The following is a 26,018-nucleotide window of genomic DNA, read 5'->3' as shown; positions in this document are numbered from 1 at the left end:
CCTTATCCACCTGAGCCACGATGCCCCCCTTTCTTTTCTTTTCTAAAACGTTATTGTTTTTTTTGCAGGTGACACTGAGACAGCCGATCAGTAATCACTAGGGTCACGTCATGTCCAGAGACTGGATAAGTTCAATGATTTCTCAGCAGCATTATTTGAACACGATCAGTTAATGGCAGAATGGAAGGAGGCGGTTCTTCTGGGGAATGAATGCACCCATGGCTATAGCTAAAACCCATGTTTCAGTTTTCTGAAAGGATTAAAGATTCGTTTCGTTTGAAATGTTTGCTTTGTTTGCCAAAAACAAACCACATCACGGCCTACAAAAATTCACCGTCCGACCTGCGAGAGCATATTGAGGGATATAAACGTTTTATTCCAAGAGAAAGCTTGCAACGAAGTTGTCTGCGCTTTTAGAGCCAGCGATAACGTTGCAATAGCTATGCAGTCTGGTTAGTCAAATGACTTTCTATGGATTTGCCTGCCAAGTTGCCATCGCCTTGTCCACGGCTAACATTAACTCATAGCTAGTTAATTTAGACATTGTTAGTTAGCATGTAAAAACGGAGTCATGCTGAATTCTGGGAACATGGCGGAGTGAGTAGCAGCAATTTGCCCAGCTCTCCCAAGTCGGTTAAAATAAACCCACAAATAAATGTAACTCGACAGATGAAAACAAGGTATGAGAGGAAGAGAAAAGAGAAGAAGCCAGAGAATCAACAAGAAATTAAACAACTGTTTTGAACAACCCGAAATGGAAGAAATCTCCGAACACGAAGCTAGTGCTAGCGAACATGGGATGGAAGACGCAGAGGAGAAAGTAGACAGTCAAGGCGAGGCGGGGATGCTCCGGGCCGGGCTCGCCATAATCAGAAGTGACATAAGAGAGCTTAAACAAGAGCTACGACATGAGTTTACCACACTCAAAGATGAACTGAAAAGAGAAGTGAAGGAAGAAATCAGCAACTTCCGACAAGAAATTGAACGTAAGCTCACTGAGAACAACAGCGAACTGCAGACACAAAAGATGAACATCACAGAAGCCCAGACGCTCATAGCGGAGCTGGAAGAGTGGCAGGCGGACGCGAACGACACGCTGACGCAGATGCGGGAGCAGACAGGTTGGATGCAAGAGAAGATAACGGACCTCGAAAGCAGATTAAGGAGAAACAATATTCGTGTCTTCAGCATCCCGGAGGGGACGAAAGGGAGCTCCGCTGCCAAATACTTGGAACAACTACTAGGCACCGAACTCCAGCTGCCAGAAGGAACTAATCTCCAGATCCAAAGAGCACACAGAGCCCTCGCCCAAAAACCGGGACCGGGAGCTGTTCCCAGGTCAATTATAGTCAACTTTCTACAGTTTGAGATGAAGGAAATGATTTTAAAGAAAGCGTGGCAGAAGAAAATACAGGTGGGCGGTAAACAAGTTTTCTTTGACCATGACTACCCTACTGAAATTGTCCAGAAACGGAAGACATATGTGGGCATCAAAAACGTGTTAAAAGAAAAGGGAATTCGTTTCCAGACGCCACTCACAAAAATACGGATTCACTGGAATGACAGTGTGAAGGTGTATGGGAGCGCCAGAGAAGCTGCACGCGACATGGAGGAAAGGGGCTACACCGTGGACATGCCAGCGGAGGACACCAGAGCTGTGACGGGAGGGGAGATGCGAGGAGCCACGGGATGGCAGCGAGTGACAGGGAAAGAACGGAACCGAGATACAGCGAACCGAGCGAGAGGAAAACTACAAAACTATCAGTGGAAACCGTAAAGAATGTTTTGCATAAGAAAAGAGGTAACACCGAGGGTCAGAGAGAATACAGGTATGGACAAAGACAAGTACTAAGATAGTACAGAGGAAAAGATATGAGGAAAACCCTTAATCACAGCAAACAGTATTTGAATATATCTCTGCACATTGAATGGGACTTTGTCCATAGTGTGGGTTGAAATGACTGATTCAAAGACTTACTTAATCTGAGTTAAGAACCGACTGGGAGAGGTCAGGTAATTTTAAGTTGGACTTGTCTAGACACTAGGGACACCACAAGTTGGGTTAGCTCTGGCCCTAGGAAGGGGCCCTCTCCTAGAGATGAGGATTTCCTCTTCACCCACCAACGGGGACTTGGGGAGGGAGGAACATCCCCCCCCACCTCTGGAAGTTCTCTTGTTTCTTGTTTCATGTTATGTTAAATGTTCAGAGAATTTAGTTCAGAGTTGTCTGGGAGCACATTTTCTGAGAATAACAAAACAGAATGATGGCTAATATTGTCAAATTCATGTCGCTGAACGTCTCATCTCATCTCATCTCATTATCTGTAGCCGCTTTATCCTGTTCTACAGATTCGCAGGCAAGCTGGAGCCTATCCCAGCTGACTACGGGCGAAAGGCGGGGTACACCCTGGACAAGTCGCCAGGTCATCACAGGGCTGACACATAGACACAGACAACCATTCACACTCACACCTACGGTCAATTTAGAGCCACCAGTTAACCTAACCTGCATGTCTTTGGACTGTGGGGGAAACCGGAGCACCCGGAGGAAACCCACGCAGACACGGGGAGAACATGCAAACTCCGCACAGAAAGGCCCTCGCCGGCCACGGGGCTCGAACCCGGACCTTCTTGCTGTTCAAACCCGGACCTTCTTGCTGCACAATTCAATTTGACTATGAAAAAGAACTCAAAGATAGAGAAGGAAGATACATCATAGTAAAGGGGAGGATAGAAAACCAACCAATGACATTGATAAACATATAGCACCCCCAGAGAGTGATAAAAATTTCTTCAAATCCCTGTTTGATGTCATAGCTGTAGAAACGGAGGGAATCTTAATATGTGGGGGAGACATGAATGTTGTTATGAAACACAATATGGATACAACGAGTCTTACAAGAACTAAAATGCAGTTATCGAGATTCATAAACGTATCACTGGAAGAGATGGGGATGGTGGATATATGGAGAAACCTACACCCTTTGGATAAGGATTATACACTACCGTTCAAAAGTTTGGGGTCACCCAGACAATTTTGTGTTTTCCATGAAAAGTCACACTTTTATTTACCACCATAAATTGTAAAATGAATAGAAAATATAGTCAAGACATTTTTCTGGCCATTTTGAGCATTTAATCGACCCCACAAATGTGATGCTCCAGAAACTCAATCTGCTCAAAGGAAGGTCAGTTTTATAGCTTCTCTAAAGAGCTAAACTGTTTTCAGCTGTGCTAACATGATTGTACAAGGGTTTTCTAATCATCCATTAGCCTTCTGAGGCAATGAGCAAACACATTGTACCATTAGAACACTGGAGTGATAGTTGCTGGAAATGGGCCTCTATACACCTATGGAGAGATTGCACCAAAAACCAGACATTTGCAGCTAGAATAGTCATTTACCACATTAGCTGTTAGGACTGGGACTGTTTTGGCCTCTAGAGGCCACTGTTATTTCCTTTTCTGGTCATGTTTGTTTTGGGCCTCTAGAGGTCACCACTGTGTTCTGTGTTTTGTTTTTGTCTTATTGCCTGTTTCCTGCCCCGCCCTGTCCTTAATTAGTTTGTGTATAAATACCCCTCTGTTTGTTCCCTTGTCACGGAGTCTTTTTCCTGTGTTATGCTGTTAGTGCTAGTTCCCTCTGTCCCATGTACCTTGCCTGTATCTTTGTATTCTTGGTTTTTGCTTCTTTCTTTTTGGACTTTGTGGATTTTGTTTTTGACCTTTTTGATCTTCTGAGCGTTTGAGTTTTTGCCTTTTTTCTTATTTGGATTTTGGACTTTGTACCTTTGGATATTTTTATTTTTGGTTTATCTTCTGAGCTTTGGATTATTCTTTTTGTTTTTTTCCCTTAGATTGTACATAGTGTAAATAAACTGTTTTTGATACCTTTCTACTTCTGCCTCACGCCTCTGCACTTGAGTCATTCCCCTGGTGGCCTAGTGGGGGTTTGCTGGATTATCACACCAGTGAACCAGGTTTGAATCCCAGCAAAACCTTAACAGAAAGACTCCGTCATGACCGATTCAGCAGAGGCTTCTTCATCTGTCTACCCGGCCAACCTTCAGGGAATGATGGCTGCGTTAACACGCCTCGGATCCACCATGGACACTCATGGATGGACTCTCGCAAGCCAACGTGAGACCCTTGCTCACCACGAGGTACTGCTTCAGCAGATTGGGAGAACCCTGGCACAGCTGACTTCTCTGCCCCCATCTCCTCCGCCTGATTCTGCTCCTGCTCCACCATCTGCTCCTGCTCCAGTGCCTCCTGCCATGCTGCCTTCTTTACCTCGTGAACCCAGCCTTCCTGCACCACAGAGGTATGATGGCAAGCACAGTGAGTGTCGAGAGTTCCTTACCCAGTGTCAACTCACCTTTGAGCTTCAGCCTACGACCTACACTATGGATCGCCGCAAGATTGCCTTTGTGATAACCTTGTTAGCTGGTAAGGCGCGAGCCTGGGCTACTGCTATTTGGCAGAGACACGGACCTGAGTGCTCTGATTTCCAGCTGTTTACTGAGGAGATGCTGCGTGTCTTCGATCAAGCAGACATCAGTAAAGACGCAGCCAGAAAGCTCATGTCCATCCGGCAAGGGGGAAGCGTCGCAGACGACGCCATCTCGTTCCGGATGCTCGCAGCAGTAAGTGGATGGAACGAGACTACCCTGGTGTCAGCCTTCCACCATGGTCTGTCTGACCCCATCAAAGACGGTCTGGCTTCTATCGGATGCCCAAGTGACCTCGAAACACTGATCTCACATTCTACTCGTCTGGACAACAGGATGAGAGAACACCGCCAAGTCCTGAGCCTCCCCGGCCTCCCTGCTTCTACCTGGAGCCCGTCTATCTCCTCCAGTGACTGTCCAGAACCCATGCAAGTGGGTCGTACTCGCCTCTCCGCATCTGAGAGGGAGCGCAGAAGGAGGGACAAGTGCTGCATCTACTGTGGCAAGCCTGGTCACTTCTGAGCATCATGTCCCGAACTCTTGGGAAAAGGACCGCCCCGTCCAGCCGAGGGAGGGTTGTGACGGGGCCTACCCTCTCTCCCAGACTCCCTGGCCAAGGAATCTACATCCCGGTCTCCATCTCCTGGGGTGAGTCCGTCCACTCTTGTCAAGCTTTGTTAGACTCAGGGGCGGCTGGAAACTTTATGGATATTCACTTCGCCCAAAGTATCAATGTCCCGACTGCACCTCTTGAAATCCCACTGTCTGTGTCTGCCCTGGATGGCCAAGCCTTAGGTGATGGAAGAGTCACCCAAGTAACTTCTCCAGTCTTCCTCCAGTCTCAAGGTCACAAGGAAGAAATATCCTTGCACCTGATTCCTTCACCTGAGTTCCCAGTTATTCTAGGTCTCCCTTGGCTTACCCGCCACAACCCTCATATAGACTGGGTCACTAGCCAGGTTATGGAGTGGGGTCCTGCTTCCTATGCCTCTTGTCTGCTCTTTAGCTCTCCTGTGTCTCCTGCCGAGCCTCCTGATCTCACCGAGTTATCTCAAGTTCCCACAGAGTACTGGGATCTTAAGGAAGTTTTCAGCAAGAGCAGGGCAGCCGTTCTTCCTCCGCACCGTGCCTACGACTGTGCCATCGACTTGCTCCTTGGGACTACCCCTCCTCATGGCAGACTGTTTTCCCTCTCTCAGCCAGAACGCAAGGCCATGGAGGAATACCTCAAAGACGCCCTGGTCTCTGGGTTCATTCGACCCTCCACCTCACCCGCTGATGCCGGCTTCTTCTTTGTCGGCAAGAAGGATGGGGGGCTCCGACCATGTATTGACTACAGGGGCCTGAACAAGATCACTGTGCGCAACCGATATCCCCTTCCGCTGATGTCTACAGCATTCGACCTGCTCCAAGGCACCACCGTCTTCACCAAGTTGGACCTACGGAACGCATACCACCTCATCCGTATCCGACAGGGAGACGAGTGGAAGACTGCCTTCAACACCCCGTCTGGGCACTACGAATACCAGGTGATGCCCTTCGGACTCACCAATGCACCAGCTGTTTTTCAGCCCCTAATCAACGACGTCTTGAGGGACATGATTAACCTGTACGTTTTTGTCTACCTCGACGACATCCTTATCTTTTCCAAGACCATGCAGCAGCACCGCCACCATGTCTACCAGGTTCTCCAGAGGCTGCTACAGAACAATTTGTTCGCCAAGGCCCAGAAATGCGAATTTCATGTTCCCGAGGTCTCCTTTCTGGGTTTTATTGTACGGACAGGCTAACTCCAAATGGACCCAGCCAAGACCCTGGCTGTCTGGGACTGGCCCACTCCCAAGTCCATCAAAGAGGTTCAGCGGTTCTTAGGATTTGCTAACTTCTACCGCAAATTTATCAGGAACTTTAGTTCTGTAGCAGCACCCATGTTGGACCTCACCAAAGGGACAGGTGGATCTTATGTCTGGTCTCCTCAGGCGGAAAAGGCGTTCAAAGACCTCAAGGACCGCTTCTGCATGGCACCCATTCTGGTCCTCCTGGACACCTCCCAACCATTCATCGTGGAGGTGGACGCCTCAGACAGTGGTGTCGGCGCAGTGCTCTCTCAACGTTCGGAAGGAAAGCTGCACCCCTGCACTTACTTCTCCCACCGCCTGAGTCCTGCGGAGTCCCGGTACGATGTGGGGGATCGAGAACTGCTAGCGGTCAAACTGGCCCTTGAGGAGTGGAGGCACTGGCTGGAGGGAGCGCAACATCCATTCCTGGTTTGGACGGACCACAAGAACCTGGAGTACCTCCAGCAAGCCAAGAGACTGAACCCACGACAGGCTAGGTGGGCCCTGTTTTTCAGTCGGTTTGACTTCACCCTATCGTACCGCCCTGGCTCCAAGAACACCAAACCTGACGCACTGTCCAGGCTGTTCTCTGACACTAACAGGGAGAGTGAAGTCGGCCTATCATCCCTATATCCCGGATTGTAGCTCCTGTCTGCTGGGGTATTGAGGAGACCATTCGACAAGCTCAACGCCGGGACCCTGATCCTGGGACGGGGCCACCGGGCCTCCTGTACGTCCCTCGTCAAGCATAGGCCAAGGTTCTCCAGTGGGGTCACTCTTCCCCTCTCACCGCCCACCCGGGAGCTCGGAGGACCCTGGACTTCCTGAAAAGACGCTTCTGGTGGCCTAACATGGAAAAGGAAGTGAGGTCATTCGTCCTGTCCTGTGAGGTCTGCACCAGAACCAAGAACCCGTGACAGCGTCCCCAGGGTCTCCTGCATCCTCTGCCTATTCCCCGGCGTCCCTGGTCCCACGTGGTGGTCGACTTCATCACGGGTCTCCCTGAGTCTCAAGGTAACACTGTCATATTGGTCATAGTGGACAGATTCTCCAAGGCCTGCCGCTTTATTCCGCTGTGCAAACTCCCCTCTGCCCTTGACACTGCTAAATTGTTGTTCACTCATGTCTTCCGAGTTTTTGGTCTCCCTCAGGACATCGTCTCTGACCGGGGGCCCCAGTTCTCCTCCCGAGTATGGCACGGCTTCTGCAAGAGCATCGGGGCCACTGCCAGCCTCTCCTCTGGGTTCCACCCCCAGTCCAACGGCCAGACAGAGAGGCTCAACCAGGACCTGGAAACCACCCTGCGAGGCCTGGCTATGGATAACCCAACATCGTGGAGCACCTGGCTGCCATGGGCAGAGTATGCCCACAACACCCTGCAGTCATTGGCCACCAAGCTGTCGCCGTTCCAGTGCCAATTCGGGTTCCAGCCACCTCTGTTCCCGGACCACGAGGAGGACGCTGGGGTGCCCTCGGTCAACCATTACGTGAGACAGTGTCGCAAAACCTGGAGCAAGGTCAGGAGGACACTCATCCAGACCTCCAGTACCAACCAGACTCAGGCCAACCGCCATAGGAGACCTGCCCACACTTTCCGCCCTGGGCAGCGGGTTTGGCTGTCCACCAAGGACCTTCCGCTGTGGGTGGAGAACCGCAAGCTTGCTCCTCGCTACATTGGCCCCTTCAAGGTTGTACGCAGAGTTAACCCTGTCTCCTACCGGCTCCAGTTACCACGTACGCTAAGGATCAACCCCACATTCCATGTTTCCCTGTTGCGGCCCGTACTGACATCCATGTATGCCCCTGCCCCTAGGAACCCCCCGCCCCCCCGCAACTTCCAGGGTCAGACTGTGTTCACCGTGCGCCGCCTGCTGGACTCCCGCCGGGTTCGCGGGGGCCTCCAATATCTTGTGGACTGGGAGGGCTATAGCCCTGAGGAGCGCTGCTGGGTCCCAGCTCGGGACATACTCGATAAAGAACTTTGTCGGGACTTCCATTCGGCCCATCCTGATTGTCCTGGGAATGTCAGGAGACGCTCCTGGGGGGGGGTCCTGTTAGGACTGGGACTGTTTTGGCCTCTAGAGGCCACTGTTATTTCCTTTTCTGGTCATGTTTGTTTTGGGCCTCTAGAGGTCACCACTGTGTTCTGTGTTTTGTTTTTGTCTTATTGCCTGTTTCCTGCCCCACCCTGTCCTTAATTAGTTTGTGTATAAATACCCCTCTGTTTGTTCCCTTGTCACGGAGTCTTTTTCCTGTGTTATGCTGTTAGTGCTAGTTCCCTCTGTCCCATGTACCTTGCCTGTATCTTTGTATTCTTGGTTTTTGCTTCTTTCTTTTTGGACTTTGTGGATTTTGTTTTTGACCTTTTTGATCTTCTGAGCGTTTGAGTTTTTGCCTTTTTTCTTATTTGGATTTTGGACTTTGTACCTTTTGGATATTTTTATTTTTGGTTTATCTTCTGAGCTTTGGATTATTCTTTTTGTTTTTTCCCTTAGATTGTACATAGTGTAAATAAACTGTTTTTGATACCTTTCTACTTCTGCCTCACGCCTCTGCACTTGAGTCATTCCCCTGGTGGCCTAGTGGGGGTTTGCTGGATTAGCGAACCAGGTTCGAATCCCAGCAAAACCCTAACATTAGCAATGTATAGAGTGTATTTCTGATTAGTTTAAAGTGATCTTCACTAAAAAGAACAGTGCTTTTCTTTCAAAAATAAGGACATTTCAAAGTGACCCCAACTTTTGAACGATAGTGTACACATTACTCAGCTGCTCATAAAACTCATTCACGGATTGATTATTTCTTTGTGAACCAGAGCGATAGCTTCAGAGTGAAAGAATGTGAGATCGGTGGGGCAGATGTGTCAGACCATAATCCCCTCTACTTACAAATTAATATAAATAACAGAGAAAGACGCACACTGTGGAGACTCAATGTAGGAATATTAAATAATGAACAAAGAAAAGAAAAGATAAGAACAGAAATAAAAAGATACATAGAGGAAAACGATAATGGAGAGGTGGACCCGACAATAATGTGGGATGCCATGAAGGCTGTTATTAGGGGAAAATTGATAGCTGAAACTGCCTATGTAAAAAGAGTTAAATTGGAGTCATAAAAAAATATACAGAAAAGTTAAGGGAATTGGAACAGAAACATCAGAACACAAAGGATTCAAAGGTTTATCAACAAATTAGAACATTGAAAATGAAGATAAATGACTTATTATCAGATGAAGTTGAAAAAAAGAGCAAGTTCTTGAAATAGAACTATTATGAAACAGGCCCGAGGGCCACTAAACTATTAGCGAAACGAATACGAAAACAACAAGTAATAAATAATATATGTAAAATCAGAGACCCCCATACAGGGGACTTAACCCACAACCCAGAAGATATAGAGAACATATTTCAACGATGTTATGAGGAATTATACACCCAGCCTGAATCTGCAGATGAAGAAGAAATGAGAGTATTTCTAAATTCACTGGACCTACCATCAATCGGTAATATACAAAATGACGTTAACGGCCGATATTACAATAGAAGACGTGAGTGACGCAATAAGTACGTTAAAAAACAATAAATCTCCAGGTAGCGATGGATACCCAGCAGAGTGGTACAAAATATTTAAAGAAGAGTTAGCACCATTACTCCTGGCCACTTTTAATTGGACACTTTTTTTTTTTTAATTATTCCTTTATTTAGCCAGGATTGTCCCATTGAGACTGTCTCTTCTGCCAGGGAGTCCTGGTCAAAATGGCAGCCAACAAAAAGTTCCAGACGCAGACAAACACATTAACACATAATAAAAAAAATAAACTTACATAAAACACAGTGGCAGCTAAAAATTTTGTGGAGTAACTCTAAAAGCAATGACATTCCTCAGTGCATACAGTATTAACTGCTCTCCTAAAAATCTCTAATGAAGGCAGAGAGTCCATACTCAATGTATTCTGCAACTCATTCCAGAGATGTGGAGCAAAAAAAGAAAAGCCTGTTTTCCCTAATTCAGTACGAGGGGTGAAAAACTGTAATAATAACTTGTGTGAGGAACGTGTACTATATGAAGAAGTGCAAAGAGTCAAAAGATTACAGATATAATGGGGACGTTTGCCCAACAATGCCTTAGCAATAAAAAGTAACGTGCAATTTCCGTCTTAAATACAAAGATGGCCATTGAACTTTAAAGTATAGATCACAGTGGTGAATTCTTGAGGGGGCCCCTGTTACAAACCGTAAAGCAGAATGATAAACTGCATCCAGCTTCTTGAGGAAACATAAAGGTGCATGCATATAAATTGTATCACCATAGTCCAACACTGAGAGAAAAGTACTCTGGACCAGCCTTTTTCTTGTTAAAAATGAAAAGCATTTTTTTAAACGAAAATAAAAACCAACCTTGGGTCTTAGCTTTCTTAAAAGATTATTGATATGTACTTCAAATGTGAGCTTTTGGTCAAGCCAAATGCCAAGATATTTGTAGGACGTAACCCTCTCCAAGAAGGTACCATCAAGTGTTGTTAAGTTACTATCAGGACATGATCTTGACTGTGTGAAAATCATATACTTAGTTTTATTTGTGTTTAATGCTAATTTTAACTGCAACAATGCATTTTGAATGGATATAAAGGCAGTTTGTAAAGAATCCAGGGTGTCTTGCACTGAGGAACCAACAGTGTATAAGATGGTATCATCAGCATACAGATGTACTCTGGCTGGATTTAGGCCTTTATCTAAATCATTAATATACAAAGAAAACAGGATTGGGCCGAGAACTGACCCTTGAGGGACACCTGCTTTTATGGTAAGTAAGGGTGACTGATAGTTCTCTAAGGCAACACACTGTGTCCTGCCTACTAAATAATTAGAAAACCATTGTAACACTGGATTACTAAAATCTACTGCCTTTAGCCTATGCAACAGTATTTTAAAGTCAACTGTATCAAACGCCTTTGATAGGTCAACAAAAAGTTGACTTAAAGGTCCCATGGCATGGTGGTTTGTTGATGCTTTAAACGGGCTCGTGGAGGTTTCCGGATGTTATATCCGCAGCCTTTCTCGAAATGAACCCTCGGCACGTAAATATAGCCTCCTGGGAGAAAGCCCCATTTCAGCGCTTTTCCCAGTGCGTCGTTTTGCTAATGAGAAGCAGGAGGCGGGGAAGGGTAGAGGGTGGGGGCGGGCCATGGGGGAGGGGGAGGGGCTTGACCAAGCTGCGCGCACACACATACTCGCTGCTATCAGCGCCTGTAGCCACGCTGCTAAGACAAAACCCCGTTCTCCCTCGGACTCCTTTCGTAAACTCAATGTGACACAGAGAACAGAGAGTGAGAGTGTTCGGAGTGGTAGTTTAGGAACGTATAATACCCTAGGCTTGAACATGCACTCCATAACCAAAGAGGATAGAAGCAGCAACTACAGCAACATATCGCTTATCCAACAGAAGACATGCATTGCGGAGCAATAGTCAAACATAAGCTCATAAGTTACAGTCAATTTCCAGACTAAACTCAGTTTAACAGAGCATGCTGCATGCTCTTTAGTTTTGTAGCGCAGAGTACCTGGCTAACTGCAGGAAGCGGTTAGCTGCACAGCTAATGTAGCCATTGCTAGGCTAACGCACCGATTTTAAAACACGGCAAAACGAACAGTTATACACTTACTTGTTCGGTGTTTGTTGCTGATGTGGCAGGGATGCTTGGTACGGACCCAGGCTTCAGTGACAGTTGATGTGCAAAACCTGCCCTGTACTGTCCCAAGTTGTGGAAACATTCCTCAGGAAAATGCTTCCGACAAACATACACCGTCTTAGGTAGACTCGACGGCATATTATTGGAGTAAATAAAATTAAGCCACTGCGTCTTCAGGGGCTCTCCCGTCGGCAGTAAAAACAGACTCTTTTCTGTGTTGTCACATCCATGTACAGTGCAATTTCCATGTTTCACTCGCTTAGGTGATGCCATGTTGTTGTGTCCTCCCTCTATGGTCTCCTCACTACAACTGGGCGGGGCAATCCATACAGTGGGTGGGAATCCAGAGGGGGGGCGTGGGGATCATCTCCCTTGCTGACGTAGTAAAGGGAAGAGCTTATCAACGTGCCGTTTTGACGCGCCATTCTCAAATGTTGGGCATAGTTTGGTTTACACATTATGAAATTTCTAGCCACTGGGGTGACTTAAGAAGGTCAGAGGAACTCATTTTAACGTTAAAAAACCTCAAAGTGAAAATTTCATGCCATGGGACCTTTAAAAATAATAAAATGCCACCACCGTGGACCGAGCCAATAATTACAGTCATTCACAAACAAGGGAAAGATAAAGAGAACTGTGAGAATTATAGACCTCTCTCATTACTAAACGTAGATTATAAAATATATACAATCATCTCAAAACGATTGAACTCCTTCATAACAGAAATTATAGAGGAAGACCAAACAGGGTTTATAAAAGGGCGACAAACGCAGGATAACGTCAGAAGAACCTTGCATATTATAGCTCAAGCTCAACATAAAAAACAAAGCACTATATTAGTAAGCATAGATGCTGAGAAAGCATTCGACTGTGTAAATTGGAGATACTTGTATCAAGTGTTAGAACGATTGGGATTTAATAGTAAATCAGTACAATGTATAAAGACTCTGTACCAACTGCCCACCGCTAGAATCAAGATAAATGGAAATCTGACGAACAAAATTAATTTACACTAGGTCAACCAGACAGGGATGTTGCCCGTCACCCACTTTATTCGCCCTTTTTGTGGAACCGCTGGCACAGGCAGTCCGCCAGAATACAGAACTCGTGGAAGTTATGGTAAATGGAACAGAACATAAAATAGGACTTTTTTGCTGACGACGTCATCGCCTTCTTAGAGTCACCAACTAAATCACTCCCAGTACTGATGAAACTTTTAGAAACCTATAGACACGTCTCGGGATATAAAATTAATATCTCAAAAACACAGGTGTTATCGTTTAACTACACGCCACCGAGAGAGATACAGGAATCTTTTGATCTTAATTGGAGTTTAAAGAAAATTAAATATCTGTGGGGGCGGCACGGTGGTGTAGTGGTTAGCGCTGTCGCCTCACAGCAAGAAGGTCCGGGTTCGAGCCGGCGAGGGCCTTTCTGTGTGGAGTTTGCATGTTCTCCCCGTGTCTGCGTGGGTTTCCTCCGGGTGCTCCGGTTTTCCCCCACAGTCCAAAGACATGCAGGTTAGGTTAACTGGTGACTCTAAATTGACCGTAGGTGTGAATGTGAGTGTGAATGGTTGTCTGTGTCTATGTGTCAGCCCTGTGATGACCTGGCGACTTGTCCAGGGTGTACCCCGCCTTTCGCCCGTAGTCAGCTGGGATAGGCTCCAGCTTGCCTGCGACCCTGTAGAAGGATAAAGCGGCTAGAGATAATGAGATGAGATGAGAGCTAAATATCTGGGGGTCTCCATTACTAAAGGATTATCAAAACTATATAAAATAAACTACAACAAAATAACACAAGAGATACAAAAAGATATTAAAAAATGGTCCACTCTGACACTAGATCTCAGTTCGAGGATTGAAATAATTAAAATTAATGTACTACCCAAGCTTCTTTATCTATTTTATTCTTTGCCTATAGAGATCCTGCAAACCCAATTTGAGACCTGGGACAGGATGATATCAAGGTATATATGGGCAGGCAAGAAACCCAGAATTAAGTATGGGACTCTCCAGCTGCCAAAAGACAGAGGGGGAATGGGTCTCCCAAAACTCAGGGAATATTTCTATGCAGCCCAGCTGAGATATTTAATATGCTGGTGTCAACCAGATTACACAGCTAAGTGGAAAGACATGGAAAAAGAGTTCAGAGGGCACCCAGTTCAGAATGTGATTGGAGATAAAGAAGTATACAACAAAATAAAGAAACAACTAGATCCGATTACATTGTTTACTTTGGAATTATGGTTTAGAATCGTTAAAAAACATGGGATAAAGAAGGATAGTAATCTGTTAAGGTGGGTTGCATTTGATAGTAACTTTAAACCGGCCACATACGACAAGGAATTTAAACAGTGGGAAACCAAGGGAATTACAGCATGATGTACTCTAGAGAGAGATGGGGAGATGGAGAGTTTCCAGAATATGAGCGACAAATATGATCTGGGTAAACACGAATTCTATAGGTACTTACAAATAAGAGATTACTACAGGAAGGAAATCAGGACGGGTCCCTCCATGGTAGTGAATGGTGTGATCCAAATCATAATCAATACGTATAAAGGCACAAAAGTCAGAATAATATCTTCACTGTACCAAAAATTGACAATAAGCAAAAATTCAACTAATTATACAACCCCAATTCCAAAAAAGTTGGGACAAGGTACAAATTGCAAATAAAAACGGAATGCAATAATTTACAAATCTCAAAAACTGATATTGTATTCACAATAGAACATAGACAACATATCAAATGTCGAAAGTGAGACATTTTGAAATTTCATGCCAAATATTGGCTCATTTGAAATTTCATGACAGCAACACATCTCAAAAAAGTTGGGACAGGGGCAATAAGAGGCTGGAAAAGTTAAAGGTACAAAAAAGGAACAGCTGGAGGACCAAATTGCAACTCATTAGGTCAACTGGCAATAGGTCATTAACATGACTGGGTATAAAAAGAGCATCTTGGAGTGGCAGTGTCTCTCAGAAGTAAAGATGGGAAGAGGATCACCAATCCCCCTAATTCTGCGCCGACAAATAGTGGAGCAATATCAGAAAGGAGTTCGACAGTGTAAAATTGCAAAGAGTTTGAACATATCATCATCTACAGTGCATCATATTATCAAAAGATTCAGAGAATCTGGAAGAATCTCTGTGCGTAAGGGTCAAGGCCGGAAAACCATACTGAGCGCCCGTGATCTTCGGGCCCTTAGACGGCACTGCATCACATACAGGCATGCTTCTGTATTGGAAATCACAAAATGGGCTCAGGAATATTTCCAGAGAACATTATCTGTGAACACAATTCACTGTGCCATCCGCCGTTGCCAGCTAAAACTCTATAGTTCAAAGAAGAAGCCGTATCTAAACATGATCCAGAAGTGCAGACGTCTTTTCTGGGCCAAGGCTCATTTAAAATGGACTGTGGCAAAGTGGAAAACTGTTCTGTGGTCAGACGAATCAAAATTTGAAGTTCTTTATGGAAATCAGGGACGCTGTGTCATTCGGACTAAAGAGGAGAAGGACGACCCAAGTTGTTATCAGCGCTCAGTTCAGAAGCCTGCATCTCTGATGGTATGGGGTTGCATTAGTGCGTGTGGCATGGGCAGCTTACACATCTGGAAAGACACCATCAATGCTGAAAGGTATATCCAGGTTCTAGAGCAGGGGTGGCCAACCAGTTGGAGACCAAGAGTCACATTTTTTACTGTATTACCGCAAAGAGCCACATCATACACATGGGCACATGAACATCACCCATCTCTTCCTCTCTCTCTCTCTCTCTCTCACACACACACACACACACACACACACACACACACACACACACACACACACACACACACACCTCTGCTCAGCCAGATTAATAGTAAATGTCACACACCAACATATTTACTCCTACAGTACTAAGACCACAGGCTGAGGCCAGTCATTTTTAACAATGAACATTGTGTGCACTTACTATGCATGCTGCTTAGTGGGACTCATGGCATTACCAAAAAAAAAGCCACACCATACACATGACCGCACATGAACATCGCCCCCCCCCCCCCGCTCTCTCTCTCTCTCTCTCTCTCTCTCTCACAGACACACACGCACACGCTCACGCACCTCTGCTCAGCCAGATTAATAGTAAATGTCACACACCAACATATTTACTCCTACAGCACTAAGACCACAGGCTGAGGCCAGTCATTTTTAACAATGAACACTGTGTGCACTTACTATGCATGCTGCTTAGTGGGACTCATGGCATTACCAAAAAAAAGCCACACCATACACATGACCGCACATGAACATCGCCCCCCCCCCCCATCGCTCTCTCTCTCTCTCTCTCTCTCTCTCTCTCTCACAGACACACACGCACGCACACGCACCTCTGCTCAGCCAGATTAATAGTAAATGTCATATGCCAACATGAGAGAAATTTACTCCTTCAGTCAGTACTAATACCACAGGCCAGTCATTTACAGCAATCAATATTGTGTGCACTTACTATGCATGTTGCTTAGTGGGACTTCTGACATTCCTTGCCTTGAACAATCCTCTTCAAATCTGGCTTGTATTCTGTCGTTGCCACTCGAAGCAGTTCTTTCACATGGGTTTCAGTCAGAACAGAACGATGCTTTGACTTCACGTGTTTCATGGTAGAGAACACAGACTCGCAGACGTATGTTGACCCAAACATTGACAGTATCTTAAGCGCAGCCCGTTTCACATTCGGGTATTTTTCCAATGGCACACTTTTCCAAAACTCAATGGTGCCTTCCCTCAAAACAGGTTTCAGTTGGTCTTCCTCACGAAGATCGATCATCTCCAACTCAGCCGCAGCCTCATCTGTGACAAGCGGGGCTTTCAAACAGTCCATCTCCGCATTGAATGGGTCGACGAGGAACGTAACCTGTGGCCTTTTCAGTTGTATATCACGGAACCGGGTTACAAAGCTTTCGTGCAGGTTTTCAATTAGTGTTGCATATCTGGCTCCTTGCTTATTCAGGGAGGCGGGAAGCTTTGAAATGAGCTAATGACAACTGACATATAAGGCAGAATGGCTTGCCATTACGTTCAACAAAAAAGTATAAACTCTCCCACTCTGTTAAAAATGTCCTATGTTCATCTTCATATTTTCGTTTTGCTGTGCATTTTTTCATTGCCATTTTGAGAGGCTACTTGACACAAGATACACCTTGCCCAAAAACTTAGCGATTATCTCACGCACATGCGCATTTGACATGACCTGAAAATACCGTAATATACCCAAGCAAAGCGAAGATGCATTGGACGAAAATACCATACTGAACTCAAGCAAAGCGCACACGCACATAAAAAAAACCACAAACACAAACTTCGATATGAACATAAGAGCCGCATGACACCGGGCAAAGAGCCGCATGCGGCTCGCGAGCCGCGGGTTGGCCACCCAAGTTCTAGAGCAACATATGCTCCCATCCAGATGACGTCTCTTTCAGGGAAGACCTTGCATTTTCCAACATGACAATGCCAAACCACATACTGCATCAATTACAGCATCATGGCTGCGTAGAAGAAGGGTCTGGGTACTGAACTGGCCAGCCTGCAGTCCAGATCTTTCACCCATAGAAAACATTTGGCACATCATAAAACGGAAGATACGATAAAAAAGACCTAAGACAGTTGAGCAACTAGAATCCTACATTAGACAAGAATGGGTTAACATTCCTATCCCTAAACTTGAGCAACTTGTCTCCTCAGTCCCCAGACGTTTACAGACTGTTGTAAAGAGAAAAGGGGATGTCTCACAGTGGTAAACATGGCCTTGTCCCAACTTTTTTGAGATGTGTTGTTGTCATGAAATTTAAAATCACCTAATTTTTCTCTTTAAATGATACATTTTCTCAGTTTAAACATTTGATGTCATCTATGTTCTATTCTGAATAAAATATGGAATTTTGAAACTTCCACATCATTGCATTCCATTTTTATTTACAATTTGTACTTTGTCCCAACTTTTTTGGAATCGGGGTTGTATAAAAGAAAAATGGGAATTGGAGCTCAACACAAAAATCTCAGACGATGAGTGGCAGAATACGTGGAAAATACATCAAACATCCACCAATTCGCGGATATGGAGGGAATTCTCCTGGAAAAATCTCATTAGATTTTTTTTATCACACCCAAGGTCAAGAGTAAACATCTGAATGTAAACTTGCCATGTTGCAAGAGATACTGAGGTATGGCATTCCCATGAGCTGCACGGTACTCTATCTGTGTAATTTCACAGAGGGCAATGTACACACAGGAGATAAGTACCTTACAAAAATACTGTTAATAGCTAGTAAAAAGGCGATAACAAGGAAATGGGGCAAAGTAGATCTTCCGACCAGGGAACAATGGATAGGAATAATAGAGGAAATCTATACAATGGAAAAACTGACACACCGTCTGAGATTGCAAGAAACACAGCTAGAAGACAAGTGGCTGAAGTGGACTAATTGGAGGACCTTGGATAGCGACAGACAAATGAAAAGACAATTGATATAGCGGACGAAACTGCGAGAATTGATGGATAAAGAAGAATGTAGCTCCCAACAGGACAATTAGTATTACTACTTTATTTTATTATTATTATAATATCCTTTTGTTGTTGATGCTCCTTGTTGGTCTGTTGTAAATGTTAAAATTGAATAAAAACTAAAGTGAAAAAAAACGGAGTTACGCTAACATGAATAACATTAACTTATCTGAAGTCCTTTCATAAATACGTTTTAGCATAATCTTGCCAAATAAACAAAATGTAGAAATATTTCTTTTCTAGTAGCGTTAGCTACCCAATATGATTTTGAGTTTGAAAAGAGTTTGCTAGCATGTCAGGTGGAGCTTCACTGACTAGCTAGCTTAACGTTAAACCACCATGACGGCACAGCATGCGTTCATTTTGTGAATTCATATTTCTGTCTTTGGTAACGGCATTAGGTTTTGTAAGCGTTGCGACAATAATACAACGATGTGTTGACAGAAAATGTACTTTTAATACTTAAGTATTTTTAAAAGCAAGTACTTCAGTACTTTAAAGTGCTGATGACACGAACATGACTCTATGCAATTTCTTAAATAAACTATACAACATGGCAAACATGTTAGATTTCTGTTATAATTACGTGAAAAGAAGCTGTTGTTACGCGAATATCCAACTTTTAATTGCACAGCGCAAGAAAACTGGGTCCGTGGCTCGCGGCCATGCTGTGACGTCAGCGGAAGAACACGCTGCGGTTCACTGGCTGTTCTACTCAATGGAAATGGCGCATGAAAACGCCGGTGAACTCTCTAGTGCTAGCTCTTCCTCTTCTGGGAGTCTAGAATTGTGTTGATCTCTTCCGAATAGAATCTATGATAGCCTACCCTCTTTACCCTTTGCCTCTCGTTGCTAGGCGGCAGTTACATGAAAGCCGCAAGCTTTCACAAGCAAATACATGACTGATATCACGCCGACTTTATGATTACATTTATGATTATCATGTAGAATCTATAGCTCTACGTACCTTTATCTTATGTCGTTTCACAACACATGTTCTGACAGGAGGACTGTCTTTGGATCCGGCATAGTTTCTAGTAGACCCCCTCCGGAATACTGGCAGTGTTGCCAGATTGGGAGGTTTCCCAGCCAGTTGGGCGGTTTCAAGTGCATTTTGGTGGGTTTTGAACATATTTTGGGCTGGAAAACTTCAGCAGTATCTGTTGCCAGATACTGCTGAAATTTTCCAGCCCAAAATATGTTCAAAACCCACCAAAATGCACTTGAAACCGCCCAACTGGGTGGGAAACTTCCCAATCTGGCAACACTGTGTAGGCACTGCTGATGGTAGTAACACACGTTTGTGCTGAACTGAACACCCAAGAGATTCTTTTAAGCTGGGAAGGGTGTCAAAACAATCCAAATCGAAGTGTTCAGAGCACAGGACGGATGTTGGTGAGGGCTCCCACTTGTCACGAGTGCGCCTGACTTGCTTCACCCACTTCGCATGCAGCTCGGGATCTCTGGGAAACTTGAATAAACTTACCCCATCCTTGTGGGTTTTGGAGCAAAAGCCGCCAACACAACGCGAAGGTATAATAACTATATATATAAAATAATGTATAATAATCATAATAATAATTACAAACTGAACACCTGTCGCATCAACAACAAACTGGTAAGTTAGGAGGAAGGTTCTTTCGCTGACATCATATAGCTCCTCCTCCTCTTTCGTCTCCTGGGTGCTGCAGCCCCGTCAAATTTGCCCAAATAGCCGCGTTTTTTATCATAACTTGTAAAATAGGCGCCTTCATGAATTAATATATGGATCATCGGGAATTACTTTTTATGTTATAAAACATCGCCAAAGATGTCAAAAACGTGTCATCAGCACTTTAACTTCAGTAAAAATTTGACTGGAGAACTTTCACTTGTATCGGAGTAACATTTGACCAGTGGGATCTGTACTCTGACTTAAGTAATGAAGTTGGGTACTTTGTCCACCTCTGACTGTAACTGAGCAGCTGACGACAGGTCTTGCTTGAGGACTTCCTTAAACGCTGAGCTACCACAACATGCCACACCTACCTGGGGATTTGACTGGAGACTGACTGCTGGTGGACAAGTATGGAGAAGATTTCCTCACTGCAGATTAGGAGAGATAGATAGAGAGAGAAAAAAGAGAGCAGTGGGAAAAAAATTATTCCCAATCAGGAATGCAAAATATATTAATTAACTTGTAGTGCACCTTTGAAACTCATTTCCTATAGAATGGGAGTTACACCACAATGATGCTGAATGCTCAAATCTGATTGGCCAGAAGGTTTTCAGGCACATAGTACTTGTATGGAGAATGGTTCATATAAATGGACAAAAAAAACAACAACATGTTGTTATACAGCAAAGGTATGGCACAAATATGGTGAAGGTTTCTAGAACATTTATCAAAGGAGTCTGCAGTGTATGTCGGCAGCTTTGTAAAAGTCAGCAAGAGCTTTCTAGATGAATTTTTATGTCGTGAAATGTTCCAGAGGGAAGAAGAGAGAGGCCAGAGAGGGAACGACTGTTATACTGTCGCTGCTGTAACGTAGCAGGAACTACCTTGCTTCACAGACAGGAAATGTCTAACCCCAATTCCAAAAAAGTTGGGACACTGCGTAAAATGTAAATAAAAACCAGAATGTGAAGATTTGCAAAGCATGGAAACCCTATATTTCACTGAAAAAAGTACAAAGGCAACATATCAAATGTTAAAACTGAGAAATTTTTATTGTTTTTAAAAAAATATATGCTCATTTTGAATTTGATGTCAGCAACACGTTTCAGAAAAGTTGCGACAAGGGCAACAAAAAACTGAAAAAGTTGTGTAATGCTAAAATAAACAAACAAACAAACAAACAAACAAACAAACAAACAACTAATAATTTGGTTAATTGGCAACAGGTCAGTAGGATGATTGGGTATAAAAAGAGCATCCCAGAGAGGCGGAGTCTCTCAGAAGTAAAGATGGGGAGGGGTTCACTGCTCTGTGAAAGACTGCGTGGGCAAACACTGCAACAGTTTAAGAATAACGTTCCTCAATGTAAAACTGCAAAGAATTTGTGGATCACATCATCTATGGTCCATAATATCATTAAAAGATTCAGAGAATCTGGAGAAATCTCTGTATGCAAGAGACAAGGCTGAAAACTGACATTGGATGTCTGTGATCTTCAGGCCCTCAGGAGACACTGCATTAAAAGCAGACACGTGTCTGTAGTGGAAATCACTGTATGGACTCAGGAACACTTCAGAAAACCATCATCTGTGAAAACAGTTCATTACTGCATCCACAAATGCAAGTTAAAACCAGATATAAACAATATCCAGAAACACCGCCACCTTCTCTGGGTCCGAGCTCTTTTACGATGGACTGAGGTGAAGTGGAAAATTGTCCCGAGGTCTGATGAATCAAAAGCAGAAATTCTTTTTAGAAATCATGGACAGCACATCCTCCAGGCTAAAGAGGAGAGGGACCATCCGGCTTGTTATCAGTGCACAGTTCAAAAGCCAGTATCTGTGATGGTGTGAGGGTGCATTAGTGCACATGACATGGGGAGCTTGTACATCTAGGAAGGCATCAATAATGCTAAATGATATATACACATTTTAGAGCAATATGCTGCCATCCAGACAAAATCTTTTTCAGGGAAGGTCTTCCTTCTTTCAGCAAGACAATGCCAAACCGCTTTCTGCACATATTAAATCTGCACAGCTCCATAGTAAAAGAGTCCAGGTGCTAAACTGGCCTGCCTGCAGTCCAGACCTGTCTCTTATTTAAAACATTTGGTGCATTATGAAGTGCAAACTATGACAAAAGAGACCCAGAATTGTCGGACAACTGAAATTGTATATCAGGCAAGAATGGGACAACATTTCTCTTTCAAAACTACAGCAATCGGTCTCCTCAGTTCCCAAACATTTACAGAGTGTTGTTAAAAGTAGAGGTGATGCAGCACAGTGGTAAACACGCCCCTGTCCCAACTTTTCTGAAACGTGCTGCTGACATCAAATTCAAAATGAGCATATATTTTTCAAAAAACAATAAAATTTCTCAGTTTCAACATTTGATATGTTGCCTTTGTACTATTTTCAATGAAATATAGGGTTTCCATGATTTGCAAATCATCATATTCTGTTTTTGATTTATGTTTTACACAGTGTCCCAAATTTATGGAATTGGGGTTCTGACTCCCAAGGGAAAGAACAAACACTACTGTCTTCTTCTGTAATCTCCTCGCTGTGTGTGTGTATGTGTGTGTGTGTGTGTGTGTGTGTGTGTGTGTGTGTGAGACCTGATCCGGGAGATTTGCTGCGCCGGGCTGGACTCTTACTGCCACTGGACCTCACTGGAGTAGTGGAGCGAGAAGTACAGGAAGATTTCAGCACACGGCACTCTGTAACACACACACACACACACACACACACACACACACACACACACACACACTTAATGAGTCATCTGAGATACTTTACATCTGTTAGTGTGTTCAGTGATGACATTTATCTCCTAGTGATAAAAGAAGCAGTATTAGAGAGTAAAAATCTACGGTTAGTGAATAGAAATGAAAGATTTTAAAGAAATACTGTACGTGAACCAAAAAAGACATTTACTTACACTAAAAAGAGTTGATTAGTTACTCGTGTTACGGTACATCGTCTTGTGTTACAACCTTGACCTGCCCGTGTCTGAGTGAAGCTAAACTTTTTCAAGAACCGCAAACAACATTCACGTTTAAGCTGCAGTGTAAAAGTAAAGAAGCAAACTTCAGACACCGAGCATGTCTTGGCTGATGGATAACATTTAGAGACAGGAAGGAACATTCCATTTCAGGCCAAACTGTTCTTTCTATTGGATGAGTAGTGGAGGAAGTGCAAGATCTTACCATATTAGTCGTGAAACGGTCTATAAACATTCATTAACCCTTTGGTGACTGACCCCTTGAAAATGGTTCCTCCAGGAACGATGACGTTTCAGTTGTCAAGACAACGGAAAAACTAAAATACAAAAACAGAAAGATACGTCACAATGCTCTTGTGCACAAAACAAAATGCTCTTGTATTTGTATTTGTATTTTAGTTTTTCCGTTGTCTTGACAACTGAAACGTCATGGTTCCTGGAGGAACCATTTTCAAGGGGTCAGTCACCAAAGGGTTAAACAGGATTTCGAAATTCATTTTTGCAGATGCATGCAAGCTCGGGGATGAACATGCACACACACACACACGTACGGTACAAACACATATACACATATTCAATTATATTATATGGACACGAGTGTTTTACTGGGAAGTATGCCACTAGTATTTTTCATATGAGCTCCATCCAGGACATGGAGAACCAAAACCGTGATAATTCTCTAAATGTCAGTCGTGAGGAAATCGATGAATTGTTTTGATAAATTTTGGGACTTTTCGTTTGTGAAAGTGTCGATCTAATAAAAAGAAAATCACACATTGGCTTGAAGATATGAAGTTTATCTTGTCGTGTTGAAAAACTTGCATTTTTTCATCTGTAATACATCACGGATCTGAGTGACATTTAAATAATATTGGCTGGCGTTGAGTGATATATCAGATATATTCCATTCAGCTAGCGTGATACTGAACAATTTGAAGATGAGTAGCTGAATGGAATATATATGATATACCACGAAAAAAAGCCAACCAATATTATTATTATTATTATTATAATACATACACATTCCTTTCGGGTGTTCAACGCGTCTTTCTCTTTCAAATGCTCATTCTCCATTGGGTAGAGTGACGTAATACATGTAGGATAAGCGATATGCTAAAAATATTGCATGCTATCGAACCAAATGAATGAAACCCGCTAGAAGGGAATAGAACACATTTTTATTCCATCGAAAAAGTGTCCTGGATGTATAATAATTCCTGATATTTCACTCCGATTACGTCATTCCCAGTGTTTTCCCGCTGACTAGACGCATGTTGGCAAAATGGTGAACTGGTTCAAAATTAAAATTCTTTTGATTAACTTGTGGTTTGTTTGTTTTTTTGTGGCTGTGTCCATATAATATCAAGAACATTACACGGTGGTGCGCAGATATGAAGTTTATCTTCTCATGTTGAATATACGGTATCACTCGTTCACTTCACTCACTCGTGAATACTGTATGTTCACCACTCGAAGATAATTTTGATATCTTCACGGTGGTGTAGTGGTTAGCGCTGTTGCCTCACAGCAAGAAGGTCCGGGTTCGAGCCCCGTGGCCGGCGAGGGCCTTTCTGTGTGGAGTTTGCATGTTCTCCCCGTGTCCGCGTGGGTTTCCTCCGGGTGCTCCGGTTTCCCCCACAGTCCAAAGACATGCAGGTTAGGTTAACTGGTGACTCTAAATTGACCGTAGGTGTGAATGTGAGTGTGAATGGTTGTCTGTGTCTATGTGTCAGCCCTGTGATGACCTGGCGACTTGTCCAGGGTGTACCCCGCCTTTCGCCCGTAGTCAGCTGGGATAGGCTCCAGCTTGCCTGCGACCCTGTAGAACAGGATAAAGTGGCTAGAGATAATGAGATGAGATCTGTGTGTGTGGGTGTGTGAATTCTCGATTCTGTACTTCCGGAACCTGCCACTTCAGATCTCTTTAAGTGAGAGCCGGAGGCTAATCCGAGTCACTTCACTGCAGAAGTTAATCCAGCCTCGTTCATCTCACTCTGTATGAAATGCTTCCGTCTGTTAGTCGTGAACTCTGCTCGAGTATTTCTCGTGTTCAGGACTTTCTGCTCTCACTCGAATGAGTATTACAGCCTGCTGCAGTAACAATGGAAACACAGCCTGCTTTTAAGTAGGTCAGTGATGTCAGTCTGAGTGATTCTGTGCCCGCTGTCGCCTCACGGTTCTGCTCCTGGATGACATGTTGTACTCTTCTGCTGCTGAAGCTCATCCACATCATGGCTCGCCGTGTTGTGTGACGCTTTTCTGCTCACCATGGTTGTACAGAGTGGTTAATTGAGTCACTGTCGCCTTCCTAACAGCTGGAACAAGTCTGGCTGCTCTCCTCTGACCCTCTCTCATCAACAAGCCTCAGAATGGGATGAGTTTTTATTTATTTGTTTTTTTGTCGTGCCGTTCTGTTTAAACTCGAGAGATGATTGTGTGTGAAATTCGCAGGAGATTGGCTGATTGGATGGTTTAATAACGTATGATTGCTCTGTAGTTACATAAATTGCTTTTACACGTTCAGTATCAACAATTAAACTCAAAATACATAAAGAGTTTACAGGTGAAGTGTGAAGTTAAGCACTAAAGCAATTTTTGTACTTTAAAAAGTACAGACTGATCAGACAAAGAGAGAAAGAAAGATCAGTCAGAAAGAAACAGAAAGGAAATACAGACAGAGATCAGACAGAGAATAAAGAAAGAAAGAATTAACAAAAGATCGAAAGAAAGAAAGAAACAGAAAGTTCAGACAGAAAGAACAGAAAGAAAAAAGTAAACAAGAAAGAAAACAGAAAAAGTACAAACAAAGGTCAAAGAAAGAAAGA

The 26,018-nt window shown here is 43.9% G+C and overlaps 1 protein-coding gene across 2 annotated transcripts in view; it reads right to left on the bottom strand.

Moving 5' to 3' along the window:
- dclk2a (doublecortin-like kinase 2a) overlaps nt 1-26,018 on the bottom strand; it is a 202,775-nt gene that overhangs the window by 74,887 nt on the left and 101,870 nt on the right. For both annotated transcript variants that reach the window (XM_060926550.1, XM_060926551.1), the window contains exons 4-5: nt 22,808-22,909; nt 20,562-20,618 (exon numbers count right to left, since the gene is read on the bottom strand). In XM_060926550.1, coding sequence (XP_060782533.1) covers nt 20,562-20,618; nt 22,808-22,909 — 159 coding nt within the window. The remainder of the gene's footprint in view (nt 1-20,561; nt 20,619-22,807; nt 22,910-26,018) is intronic.

The sequence above is a fragment of the Neoarius graeffei genome, chromosome 7 (assembly GCF_027579695.1).
Source record: "Neoarius graeffei isolate fNeoGra1 chromosome 7, fNeoGra1.pri, whole genome shotgun sequence".
Lineage (NCBI taxonomy): Eukaryota > Metazoa > Chordata > Actinopteri > Siluriformes > Ariidae > Neoarius > Neoarius graeffei.
The sequence above is the reverse complement of the archived record's forward strand: the minus strand, read 5'-3'. Positions and strand labels throughout refer to the sequence as shown.